General features: G+C 41.5%; 1 protein-coding gene across 2 annotated transcripts; it reads left to right on the top strand.

Annotated features, from left to right (window-relative positions):
• Positions 1 to 59: 59 nt before the first annotated feature.
• ago1 (argonaute RISC component 1) lies at positions 60 to 21,437 on the top strand. 2 transcript variants are annotated; one of them, XM_034239860.1, is made up of 19 exons: positions 60 to 464; positions 3,920 to 4,106; positions 6,332 to 6,452; positions 7,847 to 8,028; positions 8,619 to 8,755; positions 9,080 to 9,214; positions 10,158 to 10,245; positions 10,437 to 10,584; positions 13,336 to 13,455; positions 13,589 to 13,711; positions 13,897 to 14,030; positions 14,400 to 14,584; positions 14,756 to 14,915; positions 15,128 to 15,218; positions 17,030 to 17,224; positions 17,396 to 17,530; positions 17,816 to 17,917; positions 18,054 to 18,253; positions 18,787 to 21,437. In XM_034239860.1, exons 1-19 carry the CDS (start codon positions 440 to 442, stop codon positions 18,893 to 18,895), a joined length of 2,577 nt encoding a protein of 858 aa, XP_034095751.1. In that variant the 5' UTR covers positions 60 to 439; the 3' UTR covers positions 18,896 to 21,437. The 2 variants fall into 2 exon arrangements, with proteins under 2 accessions (XP_034095751.1, XP_034095746.1); XM_034239855.1 differs by having other exon boundaries at positions 9,080 to 9,229.
• Positions 21,438 to 22,639: the final 1,202 nt, after the last annotated feature.

Below are 22,639 nucleotides of genomic sequence, written 5' to 3'. Positions count from 1 at the left end.
AGATTTTTTGGGGGGGGTGAGGGGCTGGCCTTTTTTTGTTCTGCTGAAGAATCCTGCTTGAACGGTGAGCAGGAGCACAACAGACGTACCAGAGACCTCAGAGACGCGGACTGTCGGACTCATCACAGCGCCGGGAGGGAGCGCACTGTGGAGGGAGAAGAGCGGGCATCAGTCACACTGTATCGCCCTCCGGTTCTACCGTATCTACCTGCAGGGTCACCGGGCAGACGAGCCAGCTATTCCCGTTAGCCTCAACTCCTCTGCGGGCCTGGGGGGTTCTGGTAGTGGCAGGGGGCGGGGGTACACCGAGAGGGGAAGAGACTACACGCCGAGAGGAGGGGGCTGGAAGTCTGAGACGCTTCCAGCCTGAAGGGGCCGGTGGTTTGGCCACAGCACCCCCGGACAAACTAGCTTGTACCCGTGCTGCTAAGTGAATGGGATGGAGCCGGGACCGTCTGGCGATGGTAGGTTCATCTTTTCACTTTAACATAGTATCAATCCTGGCGTTAGAATTATGTCTGGAGACTGCATTTGGGAAAACCGTAGCCTGGCCTTAGCATCAGGGTGATGTAGAAGGAGACAACCCCGTCTGTTGAGAAAGTGTGAGATGGAGGTGGCTCTCCTGCAGACTGCATGCACACCACTGTGTGGAGAAGGATATTTTTAGCCAGATTTTAAGCTACAGACATGCATTTTGGAGCGCTGACAGTATCCTCAGCCATGCATGGGGCCATGGAGGTCGTGGGAATCGGGGTGAGGAGGGATGAGGTGAAGCCCGCCTTCCAGCAGCAGCGCATCAGCAGCAGCATCTGGCTGCACCCAGCCTCCCCTTCACTGACAGTTTAGCTTAGCTTGTCTTAAGACTGTTTAACACATATGCATTACATTCGCACATTAGAGACACAGGCCTAAGATCTGCAGAGAAAAATGCATTATTTATCTATCATGCACCAAAAAGAATCCTAAATTGTGATATCTGCCTATGGAGTTGACATGATCTGTTTTTAGTATAACAGAAGCATGTGCAGTGCATTGCAGTTGTATGTGAGGGTTTCACTCTGCATTGCATGCTTTAGATTTACAGCTAGTGCTGATCAGTGCCAGTGATGATCTTTATTTAGCAGGTTTCTTGTATGACACTGAGGTGTGGAGGCAGCCAATTAAAACATAAAGTAGGTAGTCTATATGCCAAGGTATAAAGTCCTCCTATTGTGGAAAACGTTGAACCCTGGAGTTTACTAATGAATGGGAAGGTTTTTATATTGAGAGTTATCTGAACACAACATATATTTTTCATTTGTACATTTATCCAGAGATAGAAATGACATTGTGAAACCAAATGCTAACCCTTAAGTCCACTTGAAGAGTTTTTATATTTTAGGATGGGGGAAGGGTCCCCCGGGGCCCCTCATCTCAAAGTCTGCTTTTGTGTGAAGTGTGATTATTCAATTGCTATTTTCAGAGATTGAGCTGATGGTCAACAGCCAATTATGAAGAGAGCCAAATGGTTTGGCCAAAACAATTGATGCATAATTGTCTGTTCTCTTTTGTTTATGTACTTGGCCTGTTGGGATCTTGTGACAAGGGTAGGGGTGTCCTGGTAATAATTAGCTACTGTGTCCAGTTTGGAGATTTTAATGTCATTGTAATATTATCTTTGAATGTCAGTGTGTACTTGTATACTTGTATTTAGACAGACAAGTATATCACACTTTCAAACTGCTAAAGCCATACAAGTCTAGACTGAAATATTTAAAAGCTAAATACTGATCCTTTAATTGTAAAAATGTTACTGTTTATTATCTATGTTTTAAAATGAGCTTAGAGTTTGTTGTATGCAGATTTCACCAAAGGATCTTTTAAAACATACACATTTACCATTATGAACCAAAATAATGTGCACAAATCTACATGTTCCCTAAGTTATGACTATAAAAGTAGTCATTTCCCATGTGACGTGGGCTTATTGCTTGATACGTCACTGTGAAGACAGTTAGTGAGTGTTTTCCTGTTATGATGCAGCACCAAAGTCTGCTTTGAGTCTTAGCGCCCGGGAAAGAGTGCTATTGTCTTGGGATATGTGAAAGCGCTGGCTCCGCTTCTCACCATCTGCCTTCACTGGCACGAGAGCAAAGTGTGTGTCATTGTGTGTGTGCGCGCAACAATCACAACTCACGATGCTCAGATTCACACACACAAATGCTCTCTTACCCAAAGAGTATGTGTGGTCAACACATGTCCAGTGTCTGTGTTTGGGTGTTTGTCACTACACAGACTCACACACTAAGCAGAGCATCTTGCTGTGTTTTATGGCTAATGTTAACCTTCCTGTCAGATTTGAAAAGCTTAGTCAGCATATCATTGAGGGGTTTGTTTGACACAAGGATTTCCCTCGTAGCTTTTTAAAATGGGACTTTTCCAGTCTGGGGTACACAGGCGCCTCGGACTGATTTGGGAACAGTGCAGGACCAAAAGGGGCCGGGCCAAGGTCTCTTCAGCATGACCACAGCGGCACCCTGCCTCCTCCCATCCTCCCATCCTCCCATCCGCCCACACACACACACACACACACACACACACACACACACACACACACACACACACACACACACACACACACACACACACACACACACACACACACACACACACACACACACACACACACACACACACACACACACACACACACACACACACACACACACACACACACACACACACACACACACACACACACACACCACACACACACACACACACACACACACACACACACACACACACACACACAGGTCCCCTGATATCCATGACAATGCTGTGTTGCCGAGGTGTCTCCATGGTGAGGCTGGGAATGTAGAGGGGGCCCCCTGCGTTTGTGTGTGTGAGGGAGGGTGATCACCGTAGCAAGGGCGCTCCCTCTGTCGTACCCCCCTGAATTTGTGTGTGTGTGTGTTATGGAGGAGCAGGGCAGCTGGGGTCTTTGTTGTGGTGGAGAAGGGCTGTTCTCTGGGGACCCCAAGGTTAAGGCCCTGGGCCCCTTTCAGGCAGGAGTCACAGCTAACCTCACACTCTGCACCCAGTCTAGGACCGCCTTGTTTTTAAGATTGGGAGTGACCATGCTAGTATGGATGCTGAAAAACCCTTCAACGAGATTAAGGTTGTTAGCTGCAACAAACCACTGAAAGTTATAAAAAGGTTTGTCAGGTATTTTGAAAAGTGTAAAAATATTGTATGTTCCCTACAGCTGGGATGTGTTCAGAACAAACCTGAAGAATAAAGATCAATGTGTAAAATCATCCAAATCCTGCTTTGCTACTTTGCTACACTATTAAACAAAGAGTCTAATTTATTTCCCTTTTTTCTCCCGCCATAATTTATATTTCTACCACCCCCCCCCCTTCTCATCATTGTCCATCCTCATCTGATCTAATCTGGTTAATCCTCCTCCTATTCCTTATGCCTTTTTTTAATACTCTCCTCAATCAACTTTGACCTTACTTCTTATATAACATACCTCTCTCCTTTCCCCCTGTCCCATATATACATGTTACTTCTTAACTGTTTCATTCTCATTGTTTATCTCTGTCATGATCTTTCCCTCTCCTTCATCCTGTTCCTGCCACTCTCTCCTGTGTCCACCTCACCATCATGTCCTCTCTTTTGCCCCTGTCTACGCTTCCTTCCCTGCCACATTTCTCACCCTTATTGCCCTCTCACAACCACTTCCTCTGCCACCTCCTCACTTAACCACTCTATTTGTTATGAATGCCTGCTTCGGCCATTTGCTCTTCCTCTGCATTCAATTATTCTTCTTTTCCTGCTGTTGCTTTGCGCTCATTCTTACCCTCTTTGATCTGAACCTCCTCCCCTCTGTCACCCTTCCTTGTGGATGGCTCTCTATCTCTTTCCTGTCCAGTGCCCATGGGGGCCTTCCCCCCACCCCTGCAGCAGGTGTTCCATGCCCCCCGCCGGCCTGGCTTTGGCACCGTGGGCAAGCCCATCAAGCTGCTGGCCAACTACTTCGAGGTGGAGATCCCAAAGATGGACGTCTTTCACTATGAGGTGGACATTAAGCCCGACAAGTGCCCGCGGAGAGTCAACAGGTAAAAGGAGATGTGAAGACTGTGGCTACACCTTCAATAGTTCTTCTTGTCTATGATGTCCCACATCAATCTGAACGATCAGTAGTCAGCTGTCATGTTTCATTAGCATTTTTAAACTTTTGACAGCGAGGCATGCATTTTAAAAAGTCAACAAGCAGCTGGAACAGCTTGAAATTGGATAATGAAAGAAAATTGGATTTAATGATGAAAGAAAGCAGTCACTTGTAATCACTGTGTTGACGTTCTTGCAGAAGGCAGCAACTACAGCTACTTTCAACATGAACAATGCACCCCTAGATTTAAATGTCATTCTTTGTAACAACTCATTTATGTATTTTTCAGGTTTATTACTATTTATTTGTGTGGGAAAAAGAATGCCAACTAAGGCAGAGACCTACAAGTCTGCCTTGCATGGATTGGTTTTCTTCACCATGAGTAGTGTTTGTAGCACGCAGCTCCGTTATGTAGGAAAATTAATATTTGATTGAAATTAAAGTGCATATTTAGGGTTATTTAAATTACATAAATTAGCAGCTTCATTCTTCTTGCTTTAAACTGACTGTAAAGCCTGTGTTACAATCCTACCTGTATAAATACTCATCAACTTAAAGAGCAAAAGAAAGGTAATAAAAGTCAATACATCTGTGCAGAATCAGGCAAAAAGGATGTTTCACAGCGCGTTGGCCAGTAGGAAGCTTCTCCAGTGGTAGTTTGGCCGCAGTCGCTGACAGATGGTGGAGTCAAAGTGAATCTTAACTGACCCTTTCACCTTGACTGTTGCCTATGCTGTGTGCTTGAAGGAGCCCTGGTATTATGTAGCTTAATTGTTTGCTGTCTGATGCAGATTAAAAGGTTTCTAACGATATGATTAGGTAGCATAAAGATGTTGTTAGTGGCTTGGTACATTTGTCATAAAAGGCTAAAGTAAAATAGGCAACATAATTAAGATTGGAGCAGGTTATATTGCAAAAGAAAAGCTTATTTGTATTATATTCATTGCACAGAGCCACATTAGCATGGGTTGCTAAGTTATTTGGTAAATGCTTGCAAGCTTTCATTTTACAGTGAAACTAATACTCCCTAAATAGTTTGTACTGGCCCCCTCCATCTTTATTCCAGCTGTAACAAATATATATATATAAGTGCTGTTATGGTTATGATTTGCCACATTTATTACTTTCATCCAAGCAACAAACAGTTCATAAACATAAATTACACATTTATTCAGAGCGGGAATGCCATGCTGACATTTGTAAAAGCTCTCCAGAGTGCATGTCTCTCTAAATAAGACTTGCTTGGTCTGCCTTTGAGGATAAATGGAAACATGCAACACAATACATATGTTTTTGTTATGTTTGATTTAGGAGAATTTTCTCTTCTATGAATGCCATGTTCTGTTTTACTCAGCCTTCTCTGCTAAAGCCCAAACGTGTTGTATCATACTGAGGTGGCCAGTGTCTTGTCACTAGCCTTCTCCGGGAACTCTTGAGTTTATTGTCCCAGTGTGGCTGAGTAAGAGCCTTTGCCCGTTGGTGATTCATCAATAATCAGTTGCAGCCAGTGTCAAATCTGTCTTTCTATCTAGAAAAATTCAACAACTATTATAATTTCCTAAGCAAAAATGGTATCTGGCTATTGGAAGCCATTCTCTGACTTTTGCATGTTTCCTCAAAACCAAATAATTCTTATTGTTAGTGGCTATAGAGTTATCTTTTTCTGATTGAACATGCAAATCATTGCATTTAAAATCTCAGCAAAAGACAAGAGAGCACTCAAGGAGAGCTTTGTTCTTCCAAGTGTGTCAACAATAACAAATGAACAAATCAGTAAACTGATAGAATAGTTGCTTGCTCAGAAAACCTGAAATTACCATCTCACATCTTTTTTGGATTTAGAGTTCCAGACAAAGGTTCCCAAAAGGCATCCAAAGGTCATGCCCTTTGACCTCTTCTTTTTAGACCAATTGAACATCCCCCACACTTGATATGAAGGCCAAGGCACTGTGCACTGAAAGGTGGCCCCGCTCCCACAACCTAACTATTTTTGTCCTTGCCTCTACCCCTGTGACCATGAGATATTGCACCCAACAGCTGCATCCTGCATGATCAATATTCTATCTTCTGGAGAGCTGTACCCCCCCTACCATGATCACAATGGTGATGGTTTCACTAGGCACAGCAGTTCTTGTTAATCTCATTCCATTTTGTGTGTTTGTCTTACTACAGAGAGGTGGTGGAATACATGGTGCAACACTTCAAGCCCCAGCTCTTTGGCGACAGGAAGCCGGTGTATGACGGCAAGAAGAACATCTACACAGTGCTAGCACTTCCTATTGGGAGTGAGAAGGTAAAGGTTTACACTGGTCTTGCTTTACATCATGCCATTCCCGCACACTCAGGGATCAATAACATAGATCTTAAGCCTTTTTCGAGTTAGAGTAAAACTATATCTCTAGGGAGGAAGGGTTTAGTGAAAATGATTGAACAAAAAGTGCTATTTATCTCCTGCAGAGCACATATGTCTATCCCAGTGTTCATAACAAAAACAGACGCCCACTCTTTTATGAAAAACTGTTACTGTCAGGTTGGAGAATTTTTGTCTCTATATGTTTTTAAGTACAAAGCGTTCTGCTTTCAGTTATTTCTAGTCTTAAAGTAAAAGCGCTTATTCTATTTGCTTTCTTGCTGAGAGTTAGATAAGAAGATCAAAACCTTTTTTGTAACTGTCTTGCCACAGCCAGTTAACTTACACTGAACAAAAATATAAACGCAACACTTTTGTTTTTGCTCCCATTTTTCATGAGATGAACTCAAAGATCTAAAACATTTTCTATATACACAAAATAACCATTTCTCTCAAATATTGTTCACAAATCTGAAAAAATCTGTGATAGTGAGCACTTCTCCTTTGCCGAGATAATCCATCCCACCTCACAGGTGTGGCATATCAAGATGCTGATTAGACAGCATGATTATTGCACAGGTGTGCCTTAGGCTGGCCACAATAAAAGGCCACTCTGAAACGTGCAGTTTTGCTTTATTGGGGGGGTCTGTTGTGAATCGAGTGGCCCATGGTGGCTAACCCCACCACCACCATGGGCCACTCGATTCACAACATTACCCTAACCCTACCCCTAACCCTACCCCTACCCCTCACACCAGATACTGCCTGGTTTTCGGACCCCCCCAGACCCAAAAAACGTGCAAAACTGCACGTTTCAGAGTGGCCTTTTATTGTATATGGGTGGTTATAAGTGAGCTTCAGACGTGCTAGTTGGCAGATTTTGTTTCTTTCTGACAGTTTGGCTTGCAGTTTTCCTCAGTTTCCTGTCTTTATGCTAAGCTAATCTATTAGGAGGTTGGTTGTGGTTTCAAATTCACCATTGAGAGTGGTATTGATTTTCTCCTCTAACACTTAGAGAGAAAGCACATTAGTTTACATCAAACTATTTATTTAGGGCTTCAGACCATAGACTATACATAAAAGGATCAGACACATGTGGTAATGCATATAGTCACATATAAGAATTTATACAGCGATGAAAACAAAAAAAATGCCTTTTTGAGTAATGAATCCTGTACAACTGAAGTTCACATTATACTACACAGCCTGGTAATTTGCTTCTCTCGCATAGTCCATCTTCAGTCCATTTCTGGAAATAGTTTTCCGTCTCCTTCAGCCTTGTTCTTTACCTCTCCTCTCTGTACTGTATCTGTCCTTTCTTTCCTCTATTTCTCCAGGTGGAATTTGAGGTAACTATTCCAGGTGAGGGCAAAGACCGAATCTTCAAGGTGTCCATCCGTTTTCTGGCCAAAGTGTCATGGCGCCTGCTGCAGGAGACTCTGGTCAGTGGCCGGCTGCAGGTCCCCCTCGACTCGGTTCAAGCCCTGGACGTGGCCATGCGCCACCTGGCCTCTATGAGGTAGACCATAACAACCCTTTCCCTCTTTGTCTCAAAAATACAGACATACTGCAACTCTCCTGGTGAAGTGAAATTGAGTTATATTCAGATTGATAAGGTGTGTTTTTTCCAAGTCGACAAAATGACTGTGCAGTCTGGTAAGGTTTACTGTGTTGTTCCATTTATATGCATTAGACATTAAACCTTCAGGGGTCAGAGTCACTTAACAAAAGTTGTTAGCTGAGACCTGTGTGAATGTGTCCACCTAACAATGCTAAGCAAGGCAATACTGATATCATGATGACTCGCCCTGAAAACGGTCAAAAAGAAAGTCTTAAAGTCACAGACCACTGTGGAAAGTATCAGTTCAGTAATAATGTCTTCCCATGTTTTAGCCTGTTTCAGACAAAACCAGTACAGTTCCTCATTACTCTTATATATGTTTTTCTATGCAGTTGTTCTTGTTCCCCCCCCCCCCCCCAAGAGTGCTTTCAAGTGATTTTAGGTGCAAAATTATTCTGAAACGCCCCCTACATGAGACCACAACATTTGTGAACATGAAGTCATGCTGAGGTCATGCTTTTGAATTAAGTTCCTGCTCCTCCAATTAGGTACACTCCAGTGGGCCGTTCATTTTTCTCCCCACCTGAAGGATACTACCACCCACTGGGTGGGGGGAGGGAAGTGTGGTTTGGTTTCCACCAGTCTGTGCGCCCCGCCATGTGGAAGATGATGCTTAACATTGATGGTGAGTCACTGAAGAGACCGAGTGGGTGAAGTCAGTCAGTGATCTCGTGTTTTTTACTGACATTGCATAACTGGGCGGACAAAACATATATAATATACTCTAGGAACAAAGCAAGACATTTTAACAATCAATCATTACATAAACTATAATCATATATAATAAATATAAGCTTCTCTGGCTGCTTATAACATTCATTTGGCTCTAATAAATGCATTAAATTGGGATGTAAAGCCTTATTACATTTGTGAACTTACATGCACCTCTTTGTTAAGTTGTCCTTCTCTGACCTGTATGGACTCTTTGCTGTTCTCTGTCTCCCTCTAGTGTCCGCCACGGCTTTCTACAAAGCCCAGCCTGTTATTGAGTTCATGTGTGAAGTCTTGGATATCCGCAATATCGACGAGCAGCCTAAGACTCTCACTGACTCCCAAAGAGTTCGCTTCACCAAGGAGATTAAAGGTGGGCCACTGGCCGGTGTGTAAAGTGCATTCCAACACTCCATGATAAACCTTTCACAAAAAAATAAATGTACACATTATTGCCTCTGTCGTAAGATTTTGTTTCTCACATCAGAGGCCTGTACTACGAAGCAGGATTTTCGCTTAGCGGGCTAACTTCAGGGAAAACTCGGGCTTTCCGGTCCTACGACGCTGGTTCTCTTTTTAGTGGGCTAGATCTCCATGGTAATTTATGCTGTGCGGCTAACCTGCTCCGGAGCAGGTTAGGTTCCAGGATAAGAGATTAACTCAGTGAAAGCACCGCCTGCTGACCAATCAGAGCTCAGTGTGCGAAGTTTAAATCGATTAAGTCATATTACAGGAGAAAGGAAATTTTAAACCTCCGTTGCAGGAAAGACGGCCGTCAAAAATCACCGACTGTGTGAACGTGAACATTAATAGAATATCACCTCCCATCTTCAGAGCAATCTGACTATTATAACATTAGCGTTAAGAAAGCTTAATTAAATATCTGCCACGACATAAGTAACCGGATCAAAATAACGTCGATGTGTCCCATTATCATTCATATCACATCACATCATAATGTATCATATATCTCCTTATCTGAGTCAGCTGAGCCGTATCTGGCTGTGCAACACTCACAGTGTCACATACTGTATGCAGAAGTATTATTTTAAGCAACACATTAAGTTGACGAAACACTCGAGACAAATGTAATTAAAGTCACGGCTGGCTTGAGCGATCCACTTGATAACCAGCGTCGTAGGACCGCTTAGCGAGAGCGCGTATGTTTTGGATTAGGCCAGGTTAGGTTGAACCAGCTTCGTAGTATAGGCCTCAGGTGTGATGCGTTGCTCCTTTTGATTACTTTTCTTGTAATTTCGATTCCTCTTGTGTTTGTGTTAATTATTTTGTTTATCACTGATTGTTGTCATTAACAGGCCTAAAGGTGGAGGTGACCCACTGTGGACAAATGAAGAGAAAATATCGTGTATGCAATGTCACCCGACGACCTGCCAGCCACCAAACGTAAGTACACAGACCATATAATAGTTGTCTGATCTGTTATTATTGTAATAACTTAACACCTGGATGAATCAGCAATTTAGGAGCTGGGAAGTGATGCATTGGTGTATTTAAAATTATTTGCAGCATAACAGCAAAGGCAATTTCTTAATACAGATCATACAGTAGTTCACGTTTGTTGTTTCTTTATCCAGGTTTCCCCTCCAGCTAGAAAGTGGGCAGACAGTAGAATGTACAGTGGCCCAGTACTTCAAGCAGAAGTACAACCTGCAGCTAAAATACCCCCACCTACCCTGTCTACAGGTGGGGCAGGAGCAGAAGCACACCTACCTGCCTCTGGAGGTGAGAAAGATCTGAAAGAGTTATGTGATATATGTTTGTATTCTGACTTGATGCATTCAGGATTAGTGCATGTGAATAAACAATGTTTTCACCCTAATAGGCGCTTTCACACTGCGGTACTTTTCCCACAAAGGTTCATGTGAACTTAGTTCATGTGAACTCTTTTATCGCGTTCACACCAAAAAGAGCCGGTACTAAAATTAGTTCATGTGAACCTTTTTACATGATGAATTGGAAATGGGGGGACCCTGATGTAAACAAGACGAAAGTCTTTCTCTGGTCTGCATCCCCTTAACAATTGTATGTTTTGAGCTGTACTGTACTGGACCCAATATACAAGCTGTTAATAAACTTTTCAATCAATCAATCAATCAATTACCCCCTCGAGCGGCTCTTTTGTGAGAAAAGAGCTATATTTCTGATTGGCTGGAAGGATTGCAAACCACGCCCCGCAAAACTCCCAAAAAGTTTTGTGAAGCCGCCATTTTATTATCCTCGCATTAGCATTATTAGCATTAGCATTAGCCCAGCGCAGAAACGCAGAGAGACTAACTTATGGCAACACAACATAAAACATGGGAGCGGTGGAGATGAGGAGGTGTCGGCGTTCTGGCGATTTACTCGGAAGGCTTCAGTAGAAGCTGCTGGGAGTCCCAGCAGCTTCTACTGAAGCCAGTCCCCAACTCCGGGGACTTCCGGCCGGGGACTTTGGGCGGCAGTATACGCCGTGAAGTGGTTTGCGGCCTGCCAGTAAACCCAAAGCAGAAGAAGAACAAGTGACGTCAGCGGCTTAATTTGCCTAATCCACCCCCAGGGACTTTTTCCAGTGTGAACGCGATCTGTACTTAGTTCATGCGAACTAAAGAGTTCTATGAGGGGCCGTACAGGCCATAATTCATACTGGTCCTCTCACGCACATACATTCTCCTTTTACATACATATATTTTCACTCTTACATACATACATTCTCCTTTTACATACATATATTTTCACTCTTACATACATACATTCTCCTTTTACATACATATATTTTCACTCTTACATACATACATTCTCCTTTTACATACATATATTTTCACTCTTACATGCATACATTCTCCTCTTACATACATATATTTTCACTCTTACATACATACATTCTCCTTTTACATACATATATTTTCACTCTTAAATACATACATTCTCCTCTTACATACATATATTTTATAATGTGCATGTCTGAAGAGAATATATGTATGCAAGTGAAGAATGTATGTATGTGTGAAGACAATATATGTATGTGAGAGAAGAATGTATGTATGTGAGAGAGAAAGTATAGTGGAAACGGAAGGAGTATGGTTGAAACGGAAAGCAGGTCATTCTTGCGCTGTGATTGGCTCAGAAGGTCGAGCGGGGCGGGCTCATGTTCAGAACTTCTGATTCAAATCAACATAACATGATGGAGGGAGATGAATCGCGTAGATTGCAGCAAGCATTAGGGGTTTTAAGGAACATTTTGTCAACCCCTGAAACTGTCACATCCCTGGCCAAGTGTCCTTGCGGGTGCGTTCGCTTTACTTATCAGAGCGTGCCGTAAGGGCGGTTACTCTTTGGTTTATAAACTCCCGCCTGGGACGGACTGATGCATTAGATTATGTGCTAGCCTATATGGAGGGGACTTTGACAGAGTATTTCTCACAAAGTACACAGTAAAAGTACTTCAATGTATTGTTAGTAGCAGTCAAACTAGTACCGAGTCCGACAGTGTCAGTTTTATGAAGAACTTGTGGTAAAATATATTTGTAAAAAGAAAATGAAGAGCTACTGATTTGAAAAAACGGCTCTCTGTATAGTTTAAATCTCCTAACAATGTTGTCCATTTATTCTTCTCCCCTCGAGTCCAACAGTGTCAGTTTTATTAAGAACTTTCAGTAAAAAATATTTGTAAAATATGAAGAGCAGCTGATTTGAAAAGACAAACGCGAGAGACGGCTGAGTGACCGCAGTGCAGAATCGCTGTATAGTTTAAATCTAACAATGTTGTCCATTTTAGACACATGCTTATTATATTTACAGCCTTAATAACATTCATTTTCTCGGCTCAATGTGTGTCTTGGCCGTTTTCGTTGTGATCGCTAAATTCACGTTGTTTCCCCTTGTTTATAATTATGTTCAACGTTCCAAGCAAACGAGTGCTTTTGTTTTGAAATCACTTCCGCGAGTATCGCGCCCCCCCCCCCCGCTACAATGACCATTAGACCATTTAGTAAAGTAAAAAACAAAAAGCGAAAACGCCTCGCAGACACTCTTCCGTTTACTTGTTTAATAAAGAAAAACAAGTGGTCCGTAGATACACGGAGTCATCTAACCCTAACCCTCTCCCTCCATCATGTTGATTTGAATCAGAAGTTCTGAACATGAGCCCGCCCCGCCTTCCGTTTCAACCATACTCCTTCCGTTTCCACTATACTTTCTCTCACACATACATACATTCTTCTCTCACATACATATATTGTCTTCACACATACATACATTCTTCTCTTGCATACATATATTCTCTTCAGACATGCATATTATAAAATATATGTATGTAAAAGGAGAATGTATGTATGTAAGAGTGAAAATGTATGTATGTAAAAGGAGAATGTATGTATGTAAGAGTGAAAATATATGTATGTAAAAGGAGAATGTATGTGCGTGAGAGGACCAGTATGAATTACGGCCTGTACGGCCCCTCATAGAGTTCACTTGACTCTTGTTTTCTGGTTCCAGGTGTGTAACATTGTAGCAGGTCAACGATGCATCAAGAAGCTGACAGATAATCAGACCTCCACGATGATCAAAGCCACGGCTCGCTCTGCGCCCGACAGACAGGAGGAGATCAGCAGGCTGGTGAGTTGTAGAGATAACTGGTGGGACAACAACAACAACAACAACAACAACGCATGAGAATGTATGACTCTGTGATTTAAAGTTTATACTCAGAGATTGTAGGATCTGATGGATGGTGTTTTTCTCTTCACAGATGAAGAATGCTAACTTCAACCTGGACCCCTACATCCAGGAGTTTGGGATCAAAGTGAAAGATGAAATGGCTGAGGTGACAGGCAGGGTGCTACCTGCCCCTATCCTGCAGTATGGAGGACGGGTAAGACCCAATTAAATTATTATTGCAAAAATGTAATCAGTTTTTGAGTTACGCCAAAAGAGTCTTTAAGTCGTAAAGACTTAAGTTGCATTTCTCGCACACACAGAGTTGTATACATAACTTTGCGGTAGATCTGTTCTCATTTATTTGAAACTTTCTCTCCCCTTGTCCCCTCTCTTCCACAGAATCGTGCCATCGCAACTCCAAACCAGGGCGTGTGGGACATGCGGGGGAAGCAGTTTTATAACGGCATTGAGATCAAAGTGTGGGCGATTGCCTGCTTTGCCCCCCAGAAACAGTGCAGAGAAGAGGTGCTTAAGTAAGTACTAACCAACAGTGGGAATACATTTTTTGGAAGGAATTATATCATTTCCCCCTACACCTCTTCTCAAGTCACAAGATCCTCTTTTATTTAAGCTGTTAGGAAGAGAAAAAATATAAATCCACCAGCCTGAAATACCATGAATAATTCATGTATAATATAGTTAATAACATTCCTGTTTATAATGTCCTACAAAATATATGTCATGATTTTTTCTTGCCAAAATAAGTTAGGGATGACTTTACCTTACATTTAGTTAAACACATTATGTATTACACTCCAGTTAAGACACTTGCCACTTTTTTAGTGAAAAACTAACAATTTGAAATGCTGAATTGTGTCTAAACTGATCTTATTTCCTTTCAGAAACTTCACAGACCAGCTGCGTAAAATCTCTAAGGATGCTGGGATGCCCATCCAGGGTCAGCCATGTTTCTGTAAATACGCCCAGGGAGCGGACAGCGTGGAGCCCATGTTCAGACACCTGAAGAACACTTACTCTGGACTGCAGCTCATCATCGTCATTCTGCCCGGAAAAACTCCTGTCTATGGTAGGCAGTATTTTTTCTTGGAAATACACTTTGTCTGGCATCATTAAAATACATCAAGAATATATTGATGTATGTAATAATATTAATAATAATGTAATAATATTGCTTGAATGCTGAACTAGAGAAAAGGCATCCTCAGTCTGTTCCCATTTCCAAACTGTCCCCTTTTAGCGGAGGTAAAGCGCGTTGGGGACACCCTCCTGGGCATGGCCACGCAGTGCGTCCAGGTGAAGAACGTGGTGAAGACGTCACCTCAGACCCTCTCCAACCTCTGCCTCAAGATCAACGTGAAGCTGGGAGGCATCAACAACATCCTGGTGCCTCATCAACGGTAAGCTGCTGTCTGGGCACTTACAAGCCAAGTTTTGTATTGTGTATTAGGTCTCCAATTCCAAGTTTTAAAGAAATTATAGCACACAAAGTTAGCTGGATGACATTGTTTTGACTTATCTAAGTTGTTCAGCCTGTTATGATAATATAACTCCCCCTACTGCCTTTATGAGCAAGTCTAATTTGCATCTCCTCCTCCATGTGCTGTCTCAGGTCAGCAGTGTTTCAGCAGCCGGTTATCTTCCTGGGAGCAGACGTCACACACCCCCCTGCTGGAGATGGCAAGAAGCCCTCCATTACTGCTGTAAGTCTGAAATAAAACCTTCATTAAACAACTCTAGTTGACCCTGAACATAACCTCAGGAAAAAAGAAAGGAAATGTGCAAATACTGCGTCAAACTAATACTAGTCAAACCAGGGCATGCAGGTTGAGCTATTAAGTAAGATGAAGATTTGACAGCATTTCTCAATATGACGTTATTCAGACACTTAATTATTACATTTAACCAAATTGATATGCATGATAGTGAGGCAGGCTCTGTCCCCTGCTGCTGTTTGTTTTTGTCAAAGCCGTGTTTCAGCTACAACATACAGAGGGTTGAATCAAAGCTATATCTCATGAATGAGAAAGCTATACAAAAGTCTATCTATTTTTAAGAATATAGTTATATAAAGTGAAATTGGATTTTTAGTGCGTAGCACAGCGTCACGAGGCTTCGCTGATGGCAGTCTAGATGCTCAGTCGGCAGGCGCACTCGAAAGGGAAAAAACAAAAAAAACAAGGTCATGTAAATAATGCAAATGTCCACAAGATGTCATAGAAAGGCTAACACCCATGGTTGTGGTTGCCTGGTTACAGTGGCACTATGTGACAACGGTGCACAGTTATGCTAGTAAAAGAAAAATCCCACAGCCATAAATAGTATGTTTAATATAGAAGAGCTAAAACACCCTTAATATTGAGAAGCTAATCAAAAAACTTTAAAAAATAAACATTATAATTATTTCTCATCTGAGTGTTTATTATCAACTTCACCCAAATGATTGCAGGGAAATACTCATATGTTTATTGACTGTCAGATACATGAGATTAATTAATCACTTGCCTTTGTAACTTGGGAGTGCCGTTTTTAATTCATTTTGGCTAAAACCATCATTAGTTGCACCACTAATTCACTGATTTAATAAGTATTGTTTACTCTTGAGGCAGTACATAACTCTCAACCAAGTAATTTTGAATGAATAAATGTAGAAGTTCCCATAAGAAACTGAAGTCTGCAGTCAATCTGAGTGTTCATTTAGACAAATGGTAAATGGACTGTACTTATATAGCGCTTTATCCAGTCTTTAAGACCCCTCAAAGCGCTTTACATACTACATGTCTTTCACCCATTCACACCCATTCATACAGAGCAGTGTATGTTACTCTAGGATCTAACATGCATACACATTCACAAACCGTTGGCCATGCCATCGGGAGCAACTCAGGGTTAAGTATCTTGCCCAAGGATACATCGACATGTTGACTGCATGGGCTGGGATCGAACTCACAACCTTCTGGTTGAAAGACGACCGCACTCCCTCGCAGCAATACAAATGGGGCTGAACAAAGACAATAAATTAGTAAAAGGGAAGTTAGTGAGGGATTAAGGAAACCAAATGGCTCATCACTGACTCACGTTCAGAAAGGAAATGACGTCATTCCTCGTTCCGCCCTTGACCTCAGCTCAACTCTGGTTGGCTGTGTTGTTGCCTAGCAGTTATGACAAATGTTGTAGTCACAAATGCAGAGGATGGGAGAGAAAAGTGGATCTGTCTGTTCCTCCTGAGCAAAGTGTGGTTGTTGACAGTGCAGAGGAAGAGTATGAAGTAAAAAAAAAGCTGGGTGTGGTTCTCCCACAATTCGTAGAGAAGCATACATATATAAACATTTACACAAATAACTGCTAACACGGGATTTAGATGTAGTCGACTAACATGATTTTTCTTTTGTCTCTCCATCCAACATATGATGGATGCTTTTCTGCAAAGCACCTCATAATGTGTTACCAGCAGGAATCCAATGATAGTGCCCTGCTCACCTCACCTGTCACTTCCTCCCTCCCTCTCTTCCAGGTGGTAGGCAGTATGGACGCTCATCCCAGCAGATACTGTGCCACAGTACGAGTCCAGAGGCCCAGGCAGGAGATCATTGAGGATTTGTCTTACATGGTGCGTGAATTGTTAATTCAGTTCTACAAGTCGACTCGGTTCAAGCCCACCAGGATCATTTTCTACAGAGACGGTGTTCCCGAGGGACAGTTGCCACAGGTAATAAGAAGTCATGGTTGTTGAGATACTGATATAGTATGTATAGACTCAATATGCCTTATTTTTTATTTTATTACTTATGCTGGCATACTTCTGCTGGAAAAGTGCATTTTAGCATGTTAGTATATCAGCTTGACAGCTAATAAACAACGTCTTTGTTCTGGTGTGCAGATTCTCCACTACGAGCTGCTGGCCATCAGAGATGCGTGCATTAAGTTGGAGAAAGACTATCAGCCAGGCATCACATACATTGTTGTGCAGAAACGCCACCACACACGCCTCTTCTGTGCCGACAAGTCTGAAAGGGTGAGCTTTTAAGTTAAAAAAAATCTAAAAAAGACTTGCATACTTGTCTTCATATTTAATAATGGGAGGTGCAGTGGGTTGTGAGTTGGTATTCGGATCAGGAGGTCACAGGTTCAAACCCCACTGCAGTCAGCATGTCGTTGTGTCCCTGGGCAAGACACTTCACCCCAAATTGCTCCTGTGGGGATTGCCCACAGTATTGAGTATGTAAGTCGCTTTGGATAAAAGCGTCTAACAAGTGACATGTAATGTAATAATGATCATATTGTTTTTTTCTTTTAATAGATTGGGAAGAGTGGAAATATTCCTGCCGGGACGACAGTGGACACCAGCATCACTCATCCCTTTGAGTTTGACTTCTACCTGTGCAGCCATGCAGGCATACAGGTAATGAGAACAGGACAACCATGTTATAGTGGTCTGTCATTGGTGTAAGTTATCTCTTCACGTTGCATTTGGTTGTTTTTGTTGTTAAGCCTTTTCTTAAACAGATGTCACATTTTTTCCCTTTCTCTGTTTCCAGGGTACCAGCCGGCCGTCTCATTACTACGTCTTATGGGACGACAATCGCTTCACGGCTGACGAGTTGCAGATTCTAACGTACCAGTTGTGCCACACGTACGTGCGCTGTACCCGCTCCGTCTCCATCCCTGCGCCAGCCTACTACGCTCGTCTTGTGGCCTTCCGCGCCCGCTACCATCTGGTGGACAAAGAACATGACAGGTGAGTGTGGTGATGCAATATGGACGCATGGTTTTGCAAAAGCTCATTGTTTGTGAGGAAATGTTTTGTTTCCCAAAGTTCTCAGGAGCAAAATATGTTTTGTTTTGTATTCTGTCTTTGGGAAAAGGGAAATATTTAAAGCTCAATTACTTTTTTTAATCATAAATATGTTAAACGTAAATTACATTAGACTTAAAATTAGGGTAGGAAATGAATAATGATGTGTCCTTATATCTTTTTTAATCATATTGGCATACCATCATTTCATTCAGTTTGACCTGCCTAAAATTATAAAATGGCGCATGTTTTATTGTTTCATCATAATAGTTCTAGTTTTTTTCTTACATTTAAATGAGACAGGATGTAGTTGAACACAATATGCTGCATTTCTCTCCCCAATGCGCTATCATGGACTTGTTCTCTAACCCAACGTTGGATTTGGACCCCCGAGTTTGAGACTTTATTTCGATAATAATTACATATATAGTTTAACTGATCATTGTTCTGCAACTTTTCCCCCGTCATCTCTGCAGTGGAGAGGGCAGCCATGTGTCCGGGCAGAGTAATGGTCGGGACCCCCAGGCGCTGGCTAAAGCTGTTCAGATTCACCACGACACCCTGAGGACCATGTACTTCGCCTGAGCTACAGCTACCATCACCACCATCGACCCCCCCCCCCCCCCCACCTCAATTCTACCTGAGTTGGCACATGGCCAACCATCACCTCATCCCTATCCCTTATTCCCAATGACTGCCCACCACACATACGCCACAGACCTGCCAGTCATTCACCTGAAGAACACAAGGCGTTCACCTGTGCAACACAGGCAGACTCTACAGCCTCATGCACTCAAACAGTTATCAATATTATTATTATTGTCATTTCTTTGTTTTTACTTTACCAGGGCTATTGCTCTTTTTTATGTTGAATTTTTAAACATGGTTATTATTATTATTATTATTATTATTATGTAATTGTATTGTACACTACATTCACACCCCTTTTGTATGTAATACGGATAGGAGGAAAACAGGCAGGAAAAAAATAATTTAAAAAAAAAGTCACAAATAACTGCCACCTCGATGCTGCCTCTTGACCTATCCGGATGCCAGTGTCCAAGCCCCTTAATGTGGATGCTCCAGAGGGGGTGGTACTGGGCACGCACACTTACTTGTATCATTTCATGTCATGAACTACATTCATGTTTTTAATGTTTTTGAATAATGTTATTTTTTTAAATGCCTTGAGGAGTCTGAGGTATGGTACAATAGCACTTAGCATTAGCATGTAGGTGCCACCAGTCCTGCACAAAAGAGTTTGTTAGTACATTGGAGGCTAGCCCTCTGGTCTTTATATTAGCAGAGACAGAAAGAGCAGGTATAGCATATCGTAGATACAGGAGAGAATCCTGCCGCACTCTCTATGCTGGTTGTTGAGTCCCTTAGAGATGTAGCTTATAGAGGTAAGCCTAGCAAAACAATAGAGGGACCATTTGCATAGAGTGTATCAAATATACTTGCACCCCATGCACCTAAACCAGCATTATTAACCAGCCAAATGTGATGCCAACCAATGGAAAAGGGGCCCTTCAACAGGAAGATAATCCTTTTTTCTGTATGCAAAGCTCTTATAGGATATTCGAGGCACATTTCTTTTAATTTACTTTTAGATTATTTGTTTTACTCCAAAATGGTGGGACTTGTCTGTGCTGAGGCTTGCCGCAGACTAGATTGAAGTTTTACACCCACATATGCATAGCTTTCATAACAAATAGGTAACTATGGCAATAGGCAAGGTCAACACTCTGTAGATTCGAATGCAGGCAAATATAAATCTGTGATCACTTAAGTGCTGCAAAGCTGAACTTACTCTCAGCTATTTAACTTGCTCCGATCATTCTGCACATTCCAACATGTATCAGTAGAGATGGTGCACTCTAATCTTCCACCTGCAAACTTCTTTGCGTTCCTTTACACTTATATCCCCAAAGCTCTTCCCTGCAGGCATTTACAATTATTAGCCTGAAAAGCAGAAGCACACACATATCGTCCCTCTCCGTCTCTTTAGCATGTAGAGACCAACCTCTTCAAATGCACTTGTCCCCTTATTCCCCTCTAAGCCAAACTATCCCTCGTCCCCCTTCCCATCATCACATTCTATCCTTGCTTTGTATCCTTACTTTTAAACATCACATACCCGCAGCATCCCCTTATTTGTGCTAGCCAATCCCCATTGGTGCTCTGTGTGCATGGGCGGCACAGATAGGGGATTGCTACATTGAACAGGGTGTGCCATTACTACTACAAAAATATTCCCCGCCTTTACATATAGTCACTTTCTGGATTAATGAAAACAATGCATGTACTTATTTTTTATGACTGGATATTCTGAGCCACCTTATTTTGGTTTACTTAGAGGTAGGAGCCTTGCGCTCGTCACTGCCTGTCAGTTTTTGCCTCGATTGTGTATCGGTTATAAAGACTTTTTCCTTTGTCATTATTGTGATGATGATGTGTGTGACTAGTGTCAGATATTTTCTCAAGAGGGCACTGTGGAAACGGTCTCAAAATTCCACCTCAGTTGCCGTTAAAGCGCCTCAAATCTTGTCTGATGGTAAAAAAAGGGATCAAAAGATAAGAGATCAGAAGATTCTTAAATCGTGTTTATTAACTTGTAAAATCAAAATGCCTTTGTACACCGTTTTACTGATCTTTCGTTGTGTCCAAGGTGATTTGTATATATAAATATATAATATTAACCCGTTATGTATTTTGGCTCACCAGTTGCCAAGCCTTTCACAGTTGGGGCCAGTGTTTACCCTTCATTCTGTGATGAAAAAAGTAAAGAAAAATCAGTCTTGGGGCATTTCCCACTACCACTGAAACCAGATGCAGTTCTTCAGTCACTGAAGTCACAAAGCACCTTGCAAAGGGGGGAGACGAAATGGCAGTCACCCTGGAAATGCATCATGTGGACACCGGAGAGTCCACTCCTCTCCACACAGCCTCACTGTCCGACTAAGCAATATTGAAGCCACTGATCAAGAACAGTCCTTGTCATAGCACTTCCCAATATATTTGAATGAAAGGACATGAAAGCATATTGTTTTGGCTCTGTATGTGATAGTATGAACTCTGTTGGGGCGGGTTATTTTTTAAAGAAAAAATAAATTGTTTTTTATTATCCTGTTGTGCTTATTTTTTTAAAACTGAAAAAACAGTATGGTTTGCTTTTGGTTGAATCTATTCTTAAAAAGGAATTATCAAGATAAAATGTAACTTATACATTTTCCATTACACATCAGAAGCCCAAAACCTTCTGTTCAGCAAAAATATTATAACAAATATTTCTCATGCACTGTTCAAAATTGAAAGTTTGGGCTATTTTGAGGCAATGAGTTTTCATTCCGACTAGTGCAAAGAAAACCTGCAATATACACATTTAAGGTGTTTAGTTTACTACTTCTGATCTTGAATTTCTCATAAATGTACTTAAACTTAGCATTATATAATGCCTCTTTTGAATATTTAAGCATAACATAGAACTATAATTCACCATTAGCATATTTAAATAATACATGTCAGATCCCCTGTAATACAAGAATAATTGTCTGTTATGAAATGAATCATTTTAGGGAGTTTCCATTGTGATATGTAGATTATTACTTACATGATTACCAATTTCAGATGTTTGGCTCCACTTAACACAAATGTATTCGATAATTCACATTCACAGTCTGATAAGGAAATACAGTAGTGTAAAGTAACTAAGTAGATTTACTCAAGTACTGTATTAAGTACAATTTTGAGGGACTTGTACTTTACTTGAGTACTTACATTTTTGCTAGTTTTTACTTCTACCCCACTACGATTCAGAGGTAAATCGTGTACTTTTACTCCAATAAATGTATTGAATACCTTGAGTTACTTTTCAGAATTGATTATAAATTATGATGATGATAATGATGAATATAATCATTCAACACTTAAATAGGACTTTATGTAAACCTGGAGCAAATTCACAAGCTACCCTGCAGCATACAAAGTAAATAACAATTGCTGCACCTTTACCAGCTTTGATATCACTTTAATGCAGCAATAATTCTAATCAAAACATATTATATAACGAGTAGCCTACTTTTACTTTTGGTACTTTAAGTATATTCTGATTCTGATACTTTTCTTTATTTTTCTTTTAACATTTTGATTGCAGGACTTTTTCTTGTAAAAGTGTATTCCTACACTCTAATACATGTTCTACTTTTACTCAAGTACAATATTTGAGTTCTTTTTCCACCTCTGAAGAAATGCATATTTTATGCACAATTTATCCATATTAATGTAAAATTGGGGGTTAACTTTTGATGAAGGCGGAGTTGATTCTTC

The sequence above is a fragment of the Gymnodraco acuticeps genome, unplaced genomic scaffold (assembly GCF_902827175.1).
Source record: "Gymnodraco acuticeps unplaced genomic scaffold, fGymAcu1.1, whole genome shotgun sequence".
Lineage (NCBI taxonomy): Eukaryota > Metazoa > Chordata > Actinopteri > Perciformes > Bathydraconidae > Gymnodraco > Gymnodraco acuticeps.
This window is presented reverse-complemented; position numbering and strand designations above follow the sequence as displayed.

Coding starts and splice junctions, on each gene's coding strand:
- ago1 (XM_034239855.1), top strand. CDS start 440: ATGGAGCCGGGACCGTCTGGCGATG. Junction 4,107..6,331: donor TGCCCGCGGAGAGTCAACAG/GTAAAAGGAGAT, acceptor GTCTTACTACAG/AGAGGTGGTGGAATACATGG. Junction 17,531..17,815: donor GTGCCGACAAGTCTGAAAGG/GTGAGCTTTTAA, acceptor TTCTTTTAATAG/ATTGGGAAGAGTGGAAATAT.